This window comes from Dermacentor andersoni, chromosome 3 (genome assembly GCF_023375885.2).
Source record: "Dermacentor andersoni chromosome 3, qqDerAnde1_hic_scaffold, whole genome shotgun sequence".
NCBI classification, from domain to species: Eukaryota; Metazoa; Arthropoda; class Arachnida; order Ixodida; family Ixodidae; genus Dermacentor; species Dermacentor andersoni.
In genome coordinates this window covers 7625985-7644416 of record NC_092816.1, presented here as the reverse complement: position 1 = coordinate 7644416, position 18432 = coordinate 7625985, and the positions used below count along the sequence as shown (strand labels likewise).

General features: G+C 42.9%; 1 protein-coding gene across 3 annotated transcripts in view; it reads right to left on the bottom strand.

Annotated features, from left to right (window-relative positions):
• Positions 1–18432, bottom strand: part of PhKgamma (phosphorylase kinase gamma) — a 40095-nt gene continuing 21663 nt past the window's right edge. For 2 of the 3 annotated variants that reach the window (XM_050169401.3, XM_050169399.3), the window contains exons 8-15: positions 17648–17738; positions 17478–17507; positions 14375–14498; positions 5760–5840; positions 5078–5107; positions 1812–1856; positions 1462–1578; positions 1–1199 (exon numbers count right to left, since the gene is read on the bottom strand). In XM_050169401.3, the coding sequence (XP_050025358.1) occupies positions 1062–1199; positions 1462–1578; positions 1812–1856; positions 5078–5107; positions 5760–5840; positions 14375–14498; positions 17478–17507; positions 17648–17738 (656 nt within the window). In that variant the 3' untranslated portion in view covers positions 1–1061. The remainder of the gene's footprint in view (positions 1200–1461; positions 1579–1811; positions 1857–5077; positions 5108–5759; positions 5841–14374; positions 14499–17477; positions 17508–17647; positions 17739–18432) is intronic. The other variant, XM_050169402.3, reaches the window with a different exon arrangement.

Here is an 18432-nt window from a genome sequence, read left to right as displayed (position 1 = left end):
TTGCATTAACACATATTTATTCAGTCTGCTTTCAAACACACAAAGGACCTGCATGTCCGATATAGATATCTTGTTAACTTTCCAAAGCATAGGCATCTCAAATGTAAGAAAACCTGCACAGTTTTGGTTCACTTTGGTTGTTCTCTATACACATGCAACAATGAATCCTTTCACTATGCCTTCTAGTCTAAGCATCAGGTTGTTTTATGCTCGCCAGTATATATCCGGGCCTAAATCTACTTAAGCCATATTGCGCATAGGTAAAAAATAAATTTTGTCATGCTGGGACCTGCCAGATATTTTTGGCTTTGGACTTGGCCAAGAGCACAAGTTAGTGACAACAGAATCATTATTGCAACACTTAATGAAATTTTAATTCAGGATGCTTAATGAAGTTTGCTAAACATGCCCTTCTGGTGCCATCTATCCATAGACATGAAAGTCATTAGTGGAAAATAAATTCTGAGATTCTTTGAATTGTGACATTATAGCTACCGACACATATTTTAAAAATACTTTTGCCAAAGACAAATGCTCCAAAAGCTTTTATATTTTAGCAACTGATAAAGTGCAGATTCATTCCATGCTAAAACTGTCGCCTACCTAGTCCACCTTTCCCATGGATGGAACAGCTCATTTTGTGTATGATCTTACACAAGAAAATTGGGCATTTACACTTGGTGAAATGGCTTTTCAATGGAACATGCACTACCAGACTGATTGTTGTCAATTCAAAATGAAAAAATTTGACATTAAGCTTTCATTTGACTAGGAAAGCAGGTGCATACCTGCCAACATATGCAAACCGTCCTAAGAGCATCCTTGAAAACAAAAGGAACATGGGCAACAACTGTTGCAACACTTGGTGGGCAATGTCAAATCTCCTTTCCAGAGGCATTGACCTATGCACAGTGGCCCAGAACGGGGGACAGAGTGTAGCGGGCACAATTGACACACAGCGCCACAAAGGCGGCTACACAACTGCACTGCGTGGAGAGGTACTTGTAGCACCTTGATGCTTGGACAATGGCCAGCGCCAGTAAATGGGATCCTCCTCCTGCTCAGGCAGCCACTTGTGTCTCTTCATACATCTGTCGCAGCTCAATCTTGGGGTGATTCTCGAACAAGGCAGCACGGTTCTGCATTTCTCCTTTCTTGACCCAGTGGCAGTAAACTCTGAAGGCACAACCATCGATCACCTGCAGAGAATGTACAGTGCCATCTGGTGTGAAAAGCAGGAAGCGAAAGGAGAAAAGGTGACAAAAGCAAGGCATCAACAAGGCTATGGTACTGAACATACATATGCAAGCACTTTTTTTATTATTTGTGTACACAATGCTCACAAATGGTAGATGACCCCCGACTGCACCTTGCACACCGTTCTAACCCAGTTCCACACTTTATTTCATTACTCAAGCCAGACTTGCACTGATCCTCTATGCACACAAAGCTTACTGATACCTTTCGCAATGTCTTGATGCGATATGGGTTGGTCCGTGCGATGTTCAGAGAGAGTGGCTCAGGGGTGTATCGTAGCCGTCGAATGCGCACCAGTGCTCTGACACAAAGAATGCCAAACTGCAATATACAACAAGAGTCTGCAGTGACAACACTCGGCAGAGGACAAAAGTTAGAGCAACACTAATCAGGCAGCACATCAACCTGCTGCATTTTTTTTTTTCTTGTAACAGAAATGAATATTATGGCCAACTCACATTCTAGCCTCAAAGTCTAGAGCCACTTAGGCCTTCTTGATTCCTGTGCTGTACATGCAAAAACACAATCCACCCACATACAATGTGCTCACATACCTGAAAAGTTTTCTTTGCATTGAAGGTGCGCTTTTGTATTCCCACCTACAAATGCGTAGAAAAAGAGTGTATGTAATATGGCTACAAACGAAGCATTAGTGGCATGATTCTACATCTCTGGCAACATTCACGTGTTGGTTTAAATTTTGCAACTTCTATGATGAGTTTTCAACTCCTGCAATCACTTCCACTGCATGCAACCAGCAAAAGCATAGCTTTCAAGACCTGCATTTGTTTATCGGGAGGGCACCACCACTGGGGCATGGATGTGGACATCACCTATAGCAACTCTGAAAGGTAACTACATCAAGAACTTCTTAGGAACTGAGTGACTCAAAACGTTTACAGTAATTTTCAGTAATTTACATACGATAGAGAAACAGTAATGTGAAGCAAAGAAGCAGCTTTCTAGTATACTTCTCCAGGACACAATGCACATTTTTTTGTAGGCCACATCACTGAATGTTGCACTAAACATCAGTAATTTCACGCACCTGAATAATTTTTGTGGACGAAAAGTCTATAGAAGTTACTAATCCACCAATCCAGTTAAACTTATTATAGTTTTCATTTTTACAACATTCTACATAATGGAAAAAGATGGCTCATTAGTGGAGAAAATCAAGGCCGAGCGAACTTGAATTTCACACCCAAATCGGAGACCACATCTGTCACTTCCCACATCAGTGGAAAGCAGTGCTGCCAACTCTAAGATAAGTTTCATAGACCCACGAAAATTTTGCGCTAAGACGTGAAGAAAAGAAAAACGCTGCGACTTGAGAAACTACTGCAATGCCTTGATGACCAAATCCGGGAGTTGCTGATGTGTCGCTGCATTTTGACTTCTGTCACCGCAAATTACTCTGCATTTGCATGCCAAGTGTGGCTTATGATCATACTGCAGCACAGTTTATGCATCTATTAAAGTAAATGACAAGGTGTGAATGTCCTGCATATAGGCTCACTGACAAAGCACTGCTACTGCGCTTTTGTCATTCTTATTTCTAGCTGTGCTGAACTGTGCTGTCGATTTCTGGGCACTTTGAATAAAATATTTGTATTTAACCAGCGAGACAAGCATATGCTGCAACACTCGCAAAGCAGCACAGGCAAATCTCAGCTTAAATAGATACATATGTAATGCTGAGCATGACAATGAGCAGCCGACTACGCATGTGCGTGCTAAAATTTACCAGCAGCCACCCATACGTGGAACAACCTTGGACGGAATCCCAGTGGTTAAGAGTTTGGGTAAGTTTTGGAATAAAGGAAAAAGAAAGACTGACCACGTATCTGCATGCTTCGCTGCAAATGACATGTGAGCATGGTGGTGCTAAGTCTGTATATTGCATAGGAGAAAAATTTATTACACATTGTTTACACTGGTCTCGTGAAATGGCATACTGTTCCAACTCTATTACATGATGCAAGGTAGTTCCACTGCCCATCTTCCTTACAATTCGAATGAAATTCCCTGTCAATCTTGGCACTTTGTCGTTGTTCAAACTTGTTTTGCATGTGCAGAAAAGTAATATAAGCAGGCTGATGTGTTCTGTGAATGTGGCTTCAAGCAGGAAAATATGTTAACAAAACTTGCACTGTAACAGCTTTCAGCTCGACTGCAGCTTAACATTTTAAAATGAGCTTCGAAATAAATATAAACTATAAAATTTGCAGTCTAATTGCATAACACAAAAATAATCATTACTACAGAGAACCATGTTGATAAACTGAACAACCACATCTTGCAAAGATATAGGGGATCTTTAAATCAGATTTATAGGAAAACTAGCTTTGGAGGTCAGCAGCAGTGGTGGGAAGTCGTATGGCATCCTCGCGAAACCACACCTCACCAGCTGCTGCAACAATCCCTAGCAGTTTCTCCAGAATAAAACATGGGAAGCTGGCACCACAATGCCAAGGCGTAATAGCAGCCAGTTTTTTACCTCAATTAAATTGTTTTCGACCACATACAGCTCCTACTTAAGTTATAAGTAAAAAATCTAAATTAAGTTAGTATATTATTTTCATGTCCCTTATATAAACAAGAAGCCCTTTTATTTTTAAAATTCTAGCAGGCTTTGGGGGGTTCCTAGCTTAGACAAGGACCAGATTAGAATGCAATGCAATATCCCTGAAATCCCAACGGAATGATTGGATGTAGGTAGCCTTTTAAGTACTGTGTCAGTGGTTAGCCTCACAAGACCCACTGCTGATGCATTGTTGCTTGCCGTGCATAATCTTCGCAGCACGTATACTGTGCCAATTCTGCACCTTTTATGCCGCCCTGACTTCCTTGAGAATTCTCAGTGCGACGAGCCACCAATAACTTCAAGCGTCACACATGCTGCACCATAGTTCCAAACCTGCACGCTGTTCAATTTCTAGCCACTGGCATCACGCTTTCTCTCCAGTGCAACGATTGCACGGAGGCCCACCAGCACATGCCATCTAATTACAATTTCTGCTTTTGATTCGGTACTTCTAATCACAGAGAGCGCTTTTTGAGACCCACATCTGATTAATGTACAGGAATTCGATTGAGTGTGCTTAAGTTTTAACTTAGTAATGTTACTGCCTTGTCATCTCAAGCAATTGTTTAAAACTTGTCTATATGCTTTGATGCATGTGGGCCACTCATTAGGTGATCACATGATCTTTAGTAATAATCTGCGCTCTGAGGCACTTTGTCTGCCCACACCGTACACTGTCTGTGCAGAGCATCAGTTCACTATGCCTATTGCACTGCCTGTAGCAATAAATTAAATAATTGAGCAATATATGCCGACTATCTACAGAACAGACATGAACAAGAATGCAGCAGATAAATTGTAAAGCTTGCATCAACAACGAAACATTCCATGGTTTTCTCAGCTTCATATTGAACGAATAACAGCGCATACTGACGAGGACGAGATGAGTAGGCAACACGTAAGATTTCTCATCTTGGTATTTTAGCACTATAATAACCAACTAATGCTTGTTGCCATCTGCTTCACTAGTGTATGTATCCTACAAGCAGTACTGCAAATATGACTACATGTACTAGTTGCTAGAGGAACAGCCTCTGGGATATTTAATAATATCGCTTGAGTGTGTGGCAAAATCTGCAAGGGTCGTATGTGCAAGTGCACAAAGCACTCTACAGTTTGCTACAGTTTCACTTGCAGGTCGTGTGCTTGTTACTTGCTCAATACTATTAAAGAAAGAGGAGGCTGTGCAAGCTTCTTCAAACTCAACTAAGGCGGCTCACTAATGGTACTTACGTCTTCGGTGACGAAAACGGATGCACGTTTCTACATGAGTCACAAGACGGAGAGAAACAAGCAGAACAGATATGCATAAAACACAAGGATTCAAAGCAAGAGCACATGATCCATGCAAAGACAATTTTCATGCAGAAAGTAGCGCACATGTAGCCCAAAACAAGGACTGAATTAAAGATCATGCATGGTTCATGCGTTTACATCAACATGACGGCAGATATGAATTCCATCACTTTATCATACTGTGTGCAGTTTTTCAGAGCTGAGCCTTGCACACTTGCACCTATTTTTAAATAAATAAGGACATCTCGGAAAAACCAAGTATTCTTTCTTGCTCTTGAAGAGCAAGCACGCAGTACAATCTGTTCACTATGCAGCCAGAAGTGTCTGGCTTAATTCATGCGAGCAAGCTAGGTATGGGTGCACACTTGTGAATGCATACAAGTTTTGCAGATTGTAGTGCAAGTGGCAAGTGGAAGTGCTTGCTTGTGTCATACCGAGAAGTGACACAATTAACCAGGGTTACATGCAAGCCAAGAAGCCCTTTGAGAGCAGTACAGCACACCTGAAACACCGACACAAGCACCAGCAGCAACAAAACATTGGCACCTTCTGTACACGAAACAGTGCTGTCCTTGAACTTCAGTGAAACTACCACACTGGAAAAATCTCTGAAACTTACAACAGCCTTGAAGAAGCAATGATCCAATGCTTGAGAGGCAGTGAGACGTTTCTTCGGATCAACAACCAGCAGTTTACTGATCTAAGAGAAAGACACCAAGGCATGTTATTAGTCCAAGAGATGGCAAAGGCGTGATAAAAGATGACATGGTATCTTCTGTAGAACAGCTTTTGCTTTATTGCAGTTGTGTTGCTATAATAACGTGCTGAAAGCAAAGTACAGAGATTGTCATCATCAAGGTGTTGAACCGTAACTGGCATTGATACGCCTGGTATCTGCCGAAATGGAACTGAACTCGAACCATAGCACTATGATGGAACGGTTTCAAATCAGTTTGGCCAGCAGTTCACAATGGTTTGGAACAAACAGAGGTACCATTCAAAACCAGTTTCATGGGTGGTTGTGAATGTTTCAAAACAAATTGCATTTTTCCTAGCCAACCTGTATTTTCGCCTGCTGAAATTGCCAGGTAGAGAAGCATTCCGTTAGCCACTGCAAAATTGTCAAAAGGACTTCTGCCAAGCATACTTTACTTTTTAAGGATACTTCATGAACTATGTTCTAGAAACAATGTGCAAACTTTGCTTCCAATAAGATGTTTAATAACCAGGCTTCACAATCGAGTGCAACTGCATGCTAATTAGCGCATCAAAGCATGGTGTTCAAATGCTGTTTAGTGAACATATATGTAACCTCATCATCATCGTCATCATCAGCTTATCTATGTCCACTGCAGGACGAAGGACTCTCCCTGCAATCTCCAATTACCCCTGTCCTGTGCCAACCGATACCAACTAGCACCCGCAAATTTCCTAATTTCGTCGCACCACCTAGTCTTCCGCCGTCCTCTACTGCGCTTCCCTTCTCTTGGTACCCATTCTGTCACCCTAATGGACCAACGGTTATCTAATCTGCACATTACATGACCTGCTCAGCCATTTTTTTCTCTTAATGTCTATTAGAATATAGTCTGTACTCGTTTGCTCTCTGATCCAAACTGCTCTCTTGCTGTCCCTTAAAGTTATGCCTAGCATTCTTCGTTCCATCGCTCTTTGCGCGGCCCTTAACTTGTTCTAAGCTTCTTTGTCAGTCTCCAAGTCTCTGCGCCGTATGTCAGCACCGGTAAAATGCACTGATTGTATACTTTCCTTTTCAATGATAACGGTAGGCTCCCAGTCAGGAGCTCACAATGTCTGCCGTATGCGATCCAACACATTTTTATTCATCTGTGAATTTCCTTCTCATGGTCAGGGTTCCCTGTGATTAGTTGACCTAAGTAAACGTACTCCTTCCCATACTTTAGAGGCTGACTTACGATCTTGAACTCTTGTTTCCTTGCCCGGTTATTTATCATTATCTTTGTCTTCTGCAAATTAATCTTCAGCCCCACTCTTACACTCTCCCCGTTAAGATCCTGAATCATTTGTTGTAACTCGTCCGCAGTGTTGGTCCGCAGTGTTGCTGAATAGAACAATGTCATCGGCAAACCGAAGGTTGTTGAGGTATTCGCCGTCAATGCTTACTCCTAAACCTTCCCAGTTTAATAGCTTGAATACTTCTTCCAAGCATGCAGTGAATAGCATTGGAGAGATTGTGTCTCCTTGTCTGATGCCTTTCTTCATAGGTATCTTCCTACTTTTCTTGTGTAGAATTATGGTGGCTGTGGAATCTCTGTAGATATTTTTCACAGTATTTATGTAAGCGGTCTGTACTCCTTGACTATGCAATGCCTCTATGACTGCTGGTATCCCTACTGAATCAAATGCTTTTATTGCGAAGCAATACTACTTTAGGTCGCACTTCAGCCCGTTCCGTGGCGAGGCGGTGGTAGGCACCATTGACCTTTAGCGTGACCTCGCTGCGTGACGTCGCACCACGTGACCTAGAGTGACGTCACACCAGCTGTGTAAAAACGGGGCCCCATCTCACGCCGTTGCGAGGTGAGGCGGTAGCCACCAACGGCGGCCTTAACTCCCGCTCCTCTCACCAGGGGCGCTATGGTCGGTGTGACGTCACACCAGCTGTGCAAGAACGGGGCCCCATCTCACGCCGTCGCGAGGCGAGGCGGTAGCCACCAACGGCGGCCTAACTCCCGCTCCTCTCAGGCATTACTGAGTATATTTACTCAATTACTACCAGCTGATCCGAGAATAACACACTATTGCTTCGCAATCACCAGGCTTAACCAAGCTAAGCCACGGCCGTTTTTCATAATCTATGAAAGCCATATAGAGAGGCTTATTGTACTCTGTGGATTTCTCGATAACCTGATTAATGAGATGGATGTGATCCATTGTAGAGTATCCCTTCCTGAAGCCAGCCTGTTCCCTTGGTTGACTAAAGTCCACTGTTGCCCTTATTCTATTGGAGATTATTTCGGTACATATTTTATATAATACTGGGAGTAAGCTAATGGGCCTATAATTTTTCAATTATTTAACATCTCCCTTTTTGTGGATTAGTATAATATTTGCACTCTTCCAGTTCTCTGGGACCCTTGAAATCGACAGACAGTTCATATAAAGGGCCACTAGTTTTTCAAGCATTATGACTCCACCATCTTTGATTTAATCGACCGGTAGTCCGTCCTCTCCCGCCACTTTTCCCCGTTTCAGGCCTTGCAAGGCCCTTCTGACCTCCTCTCTAGCTATTGGAGTTTCTGTATACTGTTCATTATTGTTTCGAATAGAGTACTCCTGGCTCATCTGGGCACTGTACAGGTCAGTATAGAATTCTTACGTTGCTTTTAATATATTTTCAAGATTGCTGACGATATTACCCTGCTTATCTTTCAATGCATACATCTTGGTTTGTCCTATGCCAAGTTCCCTTCTCATTGATTTCAGGCTGCGTCCATTTTTTACGGCTTCTTCAGTCTTTCTCACGTTATAAATTCTAATATCACTTATTTTCGCTGTGTTGATCAGTTTTGACAGTTCCGCGAATTCCATCTCATCTCTCGAGTTGGGACACCTTCATTCTTTGTCGTTTCTTTTTTAGGTCCTTTGTTACTTGGGAGAGCTTGCCTACTGGTTGCCTTGGTGCGTTGCCTCCCACTTCATTTGCTGCCTCTGAAGCCAGCCTCATTACGGTTTCATTCATTAGAGAGTTTTAGAAAAGGGCCCCAATAGTTTGGGGCCCCAATAGTTTGGGGCCCCAAAGAGCTTTGTGGATGTTAGTGTTGGGGCACGCAGGAGTGAAGAGTTTTAGAATAGGGCTTTGCGCTTGCGGATAGCGTCTTGCACTGACAGCGCCACGACGGCATCAAAGAAAAGCTATTAGAAATAATTAAATAAAATACACCATTTTATGATTGGAATAGTAATTTTGACCTGCGTGTATTCGCGTTTAATTACAATTTAGAAGTTATTCTGTAAGCAGCAAACAATTAGTTGCACTTAGTTTTAAGCAAACCAACTTTACGTGCCTTCACCAGCCAAGCTTAGCCACGTCAGGCCTACGAGCCATAAAATCCACAATCAAATTCAGAATCAGTGGCGCATAATGAATCAATCTTCATAACACACGCTAGTTGAGAGAAAGCGATAACCGCAGTCACTTCTCCTAGCTTGCGAACTTCATGCGTTACCATGAGTAGAACCCAGTTTGGTGCTGGGTTAGAGCCGTCGCTTCGATGAGTGCCACCATGTTTGCCAACGCAAAGCTTTTGGGGCTGCTATTTGGGCTCCCGCTAAATCGGTGAAATAGCGTTCCCAACGCGAAACCCAAACGTAGTTTGCATCTCGTGCATGCACAGTGGCTTCAACACTATTTCTTTGGGGCCCCTACTCTAAAACTCTCTATTACCTCTATGTCATCATCATCATCTTTCTGTTCTAAGGCTGCATATCTGTTCTCAAGTACCAGCCTAAATTTGTCTGCATTTACCCTTACTGCCTCTAAGTTGACCTGTTCTTTCTTGACCAATTTTACTCTTGTTCTGTTCAAATTTATGTTAATCCTGGCTCTCACTAACCTATGATCACTGCGCTTTACCCTACCTATCACTTCTATATCCTGCACTATGCCAGGATAGGCAGAAAATATGAAATAATTTCATTTCTTGTTTCACCATTAGGGCTTATCCAGGTCCATTTTCTGTTGCTACGTTTCTTGAAAAAGGTGTTCATTATTCTCAGCTTATTCCTTTCTGTGAATTCTACCAGCATCTCTCCTCTAGCGTTTCTAGAAGCGACACCGTAGTTGCCAATTGCCTGTTCACCCGCCTGCTTTTTCCCCACTTTTGCATTGAAGTCACCCATTACTACTATATACCGCGTTTGCACTTTTCTTATAGCTAATTCAACATCTTCATAAAACTGATCTACTTCCTCATCTTCGTGACTGGACGTTGGAGCATAGGTTTGTACTACCTTTAATCTATACCTCTCATTGAGTTTGATTACGACTACTGCTACCTTCTCGTTGATGCTGTAGAATTCGTCAATGTTACCTGCTATGTCCTTATGGATTAGAAATCCTACCCCGTATTGCTTCTTATCTGGGAGACCTCTATAGCAGAGGACATGCAAGCCTGTGCAATGTGCAAGCCTCACCAGTTCTTCTAATCTCACTAAGGCCAATAATATCCCAAACAATGTCTGATGGTTCTTCGAAGAGTCCTGCTAAGCTAGCCTCACTCAAGAGGGTTCTGGTGCTAAACGTTGCAAGGGTCAGTTTCCATTGGTGGCCTGTCCAGACCCAGATATTCTTAGCACCCTGTGCTGCATTGCAAGTCTGACCACTGCCTTGGTCAGGTGCTCCGCAGCTGCTGGGGACTGAGGGCCATTGGTTAATTGAAGACATCATTAAAGAAAATACAAACAGGGATATACCAAACACAGCATAACAATAGAGAACAAATACAGTTTAGCAAAGTACAATGTTCAACTAGTTGGTGCATAGCTGCCGACATTTGTAGCACAAAATGTTAGCAAAGGAAAGAATAAATGGACAAAAAAATTCAGGGACATTTACAATACTCCCCAACACAAAATTTGAGTGCAACTCTACACGTTTTCATTTCGAAATGTCAATATTGTATATTATGACTATATAAGTACACGGTTTACATTAGGAAGAGAATGCTGTGAGTAACGTGCTTTGTTTCCATACAGACGACGCGCACTATCTGGCATCATATCGTAGCCATCGTCGTTGCACAGCCCGTCTTGCACGACACTATGCTTTTCTTCACACGGTTTAGTTTCACCACCGACGAGAGCAGCCCTTTGTCGCGGGGAAATCGTGCCACCAGTGTTAGCTGTGACAACACCCAAGGGAGCATCACAACGAGCCTTACTCGTGCCCTCTCGCCATCACCCCTTGCAGGAACAGTGATACACATCAAACACGCTGGTACCGCACGCAGGCTGACCTCAGCAGCTGATGCCGCGGATGAGCGTAGCCCTCCCTACCTCACACCACTCTGCCCCCACCCCGCAAGCGCAGATGAGATCGTCCACATGGCGGCGGATGCCATGGCCGCCGGCAACTCAGCGCATGTGCAGGCTCCTCCACTCCTCCTCCACTTTCCTCCTCACGCACTCTTCTTTCGTCTACCGCTGCACTCTGCATTTGCTTTCACCTTTTGTCTGTGCTCGTTTGCTCAATTGCAAGGTATAACACTGCCAAAACAAGCCGACACTCAACGCAGGAATGGGCGCTTAAGAGCTGCACTCAAAAAGAGCTCTTTCTGTCCATTTCCTTTTTCCTTCACTGAAGTTTTGCACCACAAACATTGACAGCATGAATGCAGTCACTGCCTTTAGTTATGCTAGTTACCATAAACTATGGATCTCCAGTAATTTGCTGTCACTTGTGGGAGGCAATCCTCAACAAGCTTGGGATGTTTGAAAGGCCATGTTGAGCACCTTAACATATCCCTGCTAACCTCCACCAAACTGGCTGAGCAATGAGTTGAGGCACAATTGGCGTCTTTGACCTCCATTCGTGCGCATCGCATTCCTCACAGTAGAGCTAAGTTACTCAGATGGTAGTGCAGGGTTAGTTAATGGCTCCAACAACCAATACCATTGTAGCTCCTTTCTTCTTTCTTTTTTTTTTGAGTATTTGGGGAATCTTGCACTAGATTTGGAATATATGCCATACGTACAGCATTGCGGCACTAAACTGTTATGCTGGACAAGTTCTATCATAACTTGAAATGTCTAAATACACAAACAATTAACTATGTCAAGTAGTAAAAACACAGTAACAGTAAAATTTTACAGCAGGGAATTTTTCCAGCTTGTGCTGCTCGCAAGAGAAGCGGCACAGCATTTTCACATGATCCTGCCAAGAATCTCATGCTGCCAGAATCTCCAATGGAGCACCTCAAGGTGAATAATGTTTTACAAAACCAGGCAGCAGCGAAGGATGACTGACTTGAAATTGTATTAGTTGAACACAACAGCAACTGAAATGTTGGTCAGTGGAACTATTACAGAGTTGTCTAATCAATTTCATTTGCTGTAAATTACATGTCCTCATTGTATGTAACCAAGCTGGAAATACATGATTAGTACATCTGCAACAGGCAAACAAATCTTGGACTAAAAATACAAATAGGCTTAAACTGGCTCCAAAACACTCTCAGCATAGTAGGAAAACATTGCCAATCTGTAGAAGAGGCTCTCGTGAACAGGTGAGCCAAATATTATTGCAGTGCACGCAGCAGGGAAATTACAATATTGTGTCAAAAATACTGAAATATTGCTTGCTCTCTCTTTCACAATGTTGCCATGCAGATACATAGCAAGCAGCCAAGCCTACAAACAGTTATTGGCTGATTTTGTGATCACGAGAATATTCTCAGTAATACCATCAATGCTAATTTTTAGTTAAACAAATGGAGAATACCCCGGTCTGCCATTTCATAGCGATAAAAAATTGCATTTCATTTTGCACTTCCGGTCAATACACGCCAGTTGCGTGCTGCATAGCATAGATACTGCAACCACAACGGTGTGCCGCGATGAGCCCTCTCACCAATGAAACGCTCAACTTTTGGGTGCGGCCTTGCTCTCTCACCATCTGCTCTGTATAGCTTCCAGCACGCTAGTGGAGATGAAAGGAGAAAGCCACTCATCGGTGCGATAACTACATTTAACGCTGCCTATACTTGAAGGATTGAAAAAATTTTTCATCCAAGAGATTCGTGAGGTGGCATTCTTTAATAGTGAGGCCATTCTGTGATTAGCTAGGAAAGTGTTTCAGGGCCCCTTTAATGCACAGGAGTCAAAAAAATAGAATTAAGGGCAATTCAAATTTCTGTAATAAATTATTAACATTTCTGTACTGGTAAACAAAAAAAAAAGAATTTTAATGCCACATTTTTATAACAGTAAAACCTCGTTAATATGTGGTCGGTGGGGAATGGGGATCAGGTGTGCACTAAGTGATGTACTAATTAACCGACAACGGCAGATGAGCGTCTATAGATTTACTGGCCAAAAAAACTTGTTAATTCTCAATAAAACACACATGCAGACAAGCTTTATTTGTGAGCAGGCAGCAAAAAATCTGTGATTTTCACCTGCCGCCGTGGCAGCCTTGCAGCGACAACAGCATCCTCAAGCTCAGCAAGGCCATGAGCTAGTTTCTCCATCAGGCCCCACTTCTCTGCGAACACCCTAATGAATGGCAACGAGCTAGCCGCGTCGCATACGGAAGGGCCATCATCCACATCGTCATCTATGTTGACAATGTGGAAGTGCTAGAAGCTATGGAAGCAGGAAACATATCACGGCTACCATGTTTTGATGTCACTATCGGTGGCGACTGCAGTCGGGGAAATGTCCGTGTGCCGCAATTTCGCTACCTATAGTCTGCACGCATGACATTTCGCTGATTCCACGCTTGTGCGCGCTGAAAAATGAAGTAAACACTACACACTAACCGTTTGGTATGCGTTAAGCAACCACAGCTTAGGCTGTCAGCCAATGCACTAGGTTCAATGGTGACAGGTTGGGGCATTTACTGCAACTATGCTTAAACAAGAATTATTTATTAAGCGGGTATGTATTAAGAGGTTTTAGTGTATGTACATCTTTGCCATGTGCACCAAGTGATCGCAAAAAAATGAAAGAATGTGATTTTTACTGAACCGTAATGAATCAGTTCAAATGGTTTTAACAATATTATCTTTTGTTCCCGAGCTGAACACAAACTGCACCAAAATGTCGGAACTGTAAACAAAAAGGAAAACATACTTTTGATTTGACACTCTGGCCATCAATGATCACATAACAGCGAAACTTCCACATCAGAGACAATTTACTCAGAGTGACTGATTAAAACTCTGGCAATCTCTCTGAACTTTCCATGATGAAAACTGAGCATTTCAACTTTGTGAAAAGAAGTGCTGTCCCGGTACATGCACATTTGCCGATCCCTTTATTTATGGGAAAACATACAAAGCCTGACAATGGTGCAGCACATTGTATCCAAAGGTCTCTCCTGCACTGCCTGTTTCATATCTCCCCCTTTCCAAAAAAGGAACAAAAAGAGACCAACTTTAACAATAGAGAAGAAAGTCTAGTGACAGTTCATGAGCTAGTACGTCACTTAGGAGCAAATTTAAGCAACTCCAGCAGAGAAAATAAATTTCTCACCAGGTCCTTAGGGGCTTCAGTGATATCATCCCATTCTGGGCTACAAAACTCATACTTTCCTTCCATGATGTTGCGAAGCATCACCATTTGCTTTCTGTGCCAGAATGGTGGGAAGCCCACCAGCCTGGGTACACAAAATAAAGCACATGTGTCTCTTTAACGGCATTTTACTGCGTTAGCATCATTACTTGAAAAGATTAGTGTTGATTAAGCACCAAGGGCAACATTGAAGTTCATAGCATTCTTCAGGTGTGCATTCAGGCAAAACATGCAACACACAGAGCAGATAGAGTGTATTAGTATATGTAGCTCTGAGACAGGATAGAAACTAATGAGTTAATCAGAGTAGGGGCAATAGCAGAGCATTGGGTGAGACCTTTGCTTAGCAGTGGACCTAATTAGGTTATTGCAAATAATAATGATGAATGACAAGCAGCATGTGAAAGCCAGAGAGGGCAGTGGCTGCAGATTTCTGATTACCTATAGGTTTGTTTGATTCAACGAAGTTTCTCTGCACTTATTAATGGTGCACTGCACCTAGGCCTTCAATTCCCCCAACGTGCAGCGATGCACCCCCGTGCTCGACTGAAGGGAAGGGTGCAGTGTACCCTCGAACCTTGCACTGAGAGAGTGCAGCCCATAACTGGCACCAGCTGCTCCTTTTTGTATTGAACAAATCTTTTATTAGTGGCTCACATGACCACTCTGCTGAGTCAACTAATACCAACAGAAGCAGTTGCTGTAGCTCACAAATGTTCCCAACTGTGTTTCTGGCAACCTAAAGCGTTACTAAATGCAAGCAAATCTTTCTAATTTGTACATCATCTCTCAAGAAGCCTCACAACATTTGTTGTGTGCTAAGTAACGACACAGTCGCACAGAAAAAAATGCGATGGAATTGCATCCTTTTCCCACGACAGATTCGTTGATGTGTGTCAGTATAAGAGACACAGAAGGGCTGCTGGAATAATGTAATGATTCTATATTACAACTCTTTCCCTTTTTGTGCTTCGTCAGAAATCAGTCTGAAATTCCGTCTATGTTAACACTAAGGCTGGCTCACTGTGAGCAGTAGATGATAACGAAAGAACCGACAAGCGACACAAAGGAATCATGTGGCCCAGCAGATTTTTCAGGCGGCCTTGCATTGCCACAAGAAAGCTCCTGCCAGGCAAGGGGATTTGAGTGCCTTTTGGAGGCAAGTCATGCAAACCTGGTACAAGCTACTGGATCTAAAGACTGAATCTCCTAACACCAATAAGGAGAGCATCAAAATACATTTTGCCCTCAATGCAATTTCACAGGATATAGTACTGAGGTTATTCTTATTTATAAAATAAGAATTTAAACATGGTTGCGAGACATTCCTTCACAGCTAGCACAAGTACTAGGAGAAGGCACTGCCACCACAGACATTCGGAGCAAGGAAAGGAGCAGAAGAAATAATGGGTGGTGTCCAAAACATGCAAACAGGTTTTGCCAAGTGAAACATGTGTTTCTGGCTCCTATAATCACTTCCGACGCCTGCAGTACACAACAGCATGGCCTTGGAGATTGGCTTCCGTTAGTCTGAGGAAGTTGTTGCTTGGGATGAGATTTCGACACCACCTACTGCAATTCTCAGTGCAAGCACAAACACACGTTGCCAGGGTAACAGGACTTTGTAGAGATGGTACAGAAGGGGCTGCACTACCTCTGCCATGAATAATAAGGCTTCCGTTAAGAAGGTGCACCATTGAATTTCGAGTTAACTGAGCCATATGAATTGTTTGTGTCTCTCAAATATCTTCTTTCTCATCAGGAGCGCACATTCACTGCTGCACCCTTTGGTCGAGGAGAGGAACTAGTAAAGGTGTGCTTACCGAAGCACTATAACATGTGACTACAAGTGCCAATGTCACACTATGTAGTGAAAGCAGGCAGTACAGCTTCATTGGCAAAACGAATTGTAGCTTATATCGGCAATGCAGCAGGAGACAAAATATCTGAGAGCACAATAAAAAATTATGCTTGCATCAGTCTGAAAAAGTAAAAGCTGAACTGCCTCAACAGCATGGCAACACCAGAGATAGGAAACATGCATGAAATCTAGCATTATACAGGATTGCATCTGGTTGAGGCAATTTGCTGTACAGTAGACTTCCGTTAGTTTCAACTTTGGTTAATTCAATTTTTTTTTTAAATTTAATCCCGACCAAAGGCCCATGCAATTCTCCGGGCCCAACCTTTCGCTATTTCGATCCTAAAATTGGCCTTTGCCAGATAATTTGAACTTGACCAGTCAGTACGCAGGTGCTCGACTCCATGGCAACTCAACTAGCAAGCCCTTTATGGCATCATCTACCTTGGCAGAGCTCGGAAGACGGTGAATGTGGTGAACACAGGTCACCTCCCATTTAAATTCCTACCTTCGACGCGCCCTAGGAAGATTCTTAAGCAATAATCGTAGCTCACAATGTCTGATTGCTGTATGCGATCCTAATGCACACCTTTTCTTTATTTCATGAACATCTGGCCGGAAAGTGCCTGTGCAGTGCAGTCGGGTCCCAAGCCAAAACCGCCTTCGCGGCGTTTCTTTTCTTGCTAAAAAATTTGGGTGTGCGTCAGATTTTTACTTCGTTTAGGAGGTTTATTGTCATTTTTTTGTTAGTTTTCTACTTTGGAAACATAGAAAGTGGTGGCACGCGTTTGATTCGGGGACATGTTAGACTTGGGCAAAGGCTGCCAAATGAATAGGCATCGTGTTTCAGCGTTCTTTATGTATCTTGTTTAATTTGGCTCGCCGGATAATTCTATCAATTTTTTCGTTCCTGTCAAAGTCAAACTAATGGAACTTGACTGCAGTAATTCAGAATAGTTTTGCAAGATGGCGATTTCTCTCTGCACTTTATCTGGTTTGCATCACCTACTCCTGTTTGGCAATGCATGCATTAGCTACCCTATAATGACCTGGAAAAGGTCAATTTGCATGGGCCAAATCTATTATTTTTCTCAGTAGCAAGAAGCTGCTCAAATGCCAAATTCATGGCTGCTACCATTGCACTGCGGCCGTTAAGAATTGTGACACCAAAGACAATGGCAATAACTGGCCTGTGATACTTACAGCGTGTACATGATGACTCCACAAGCCCAGCTGAAAACAGAAGAGACTGCTAATAAGATGTGTTCTTAATGGGCTGAAACTGCCATTATGTAGATTGAAATATTTGAGAATTAACAATATTACATGGTGCACCACAACAAAAAGGATGTGTAATGTCCTTCAATACATACATGTCAACTTGCTTGTCGTACCCCTCCGAGCTTTCATACATTGATGCCTTCAGCAGCTCAGGTGCCAAGTAACCAGGGGTACCACAGAGTTCTGCAACATCAGCAGGTCCAAGTTTTAATAGCAAATTATCTGGCATCCTTTAGTGCAACGACGGTATTACGGCTCATCCAACACTTTCGGCCTGGCTGCTCTGGTGAACACACCCTCCCCTCGGCTCGAAAATGATCTTCCTTGCCACTGCCAGAGTCCTCTGGCATCCTTTGCAACTGCCACGTTCGATCTCTGTTCATGTGCTGGGCTTACACTCACAGCTTGTAAATTCTGCAGAGTACCTCTTCTCTGATGACACTACAGTACGACACAGACCAATTCTGAGCATCTGCACGCCCTCATGATAAGGCAGCTGCTACAGGCCGCCTGCCTGCAATACAGCACCTATGCAGTTGGATTGGTGTCCGCCGCCACACTGCTGCCACACATCTGCATGTAGCTTCCAGTAAAACTAAGCTGAGCAGAATGTGTCGAAACCGTTTCACTAAGGCTTCCTGTGCATGTTGGATCTGCATAATTTATTGTCTTACACTTGTCCTTGCCATGGTATTCCCCACAATTTGACTCTTTCTTTTAAGTGACACATGAAACAATGTATACTTTGTCACTTCATTTTCCCAGACTGCTCGTACCGTTCTTGCTTCACACATTTGTGCAAATTCGTCCAAATTAACGAGTGTCTGATGCTATTTTTTTAAATATACATTTGCTGGGACCAGGAAACAAGCCCGAA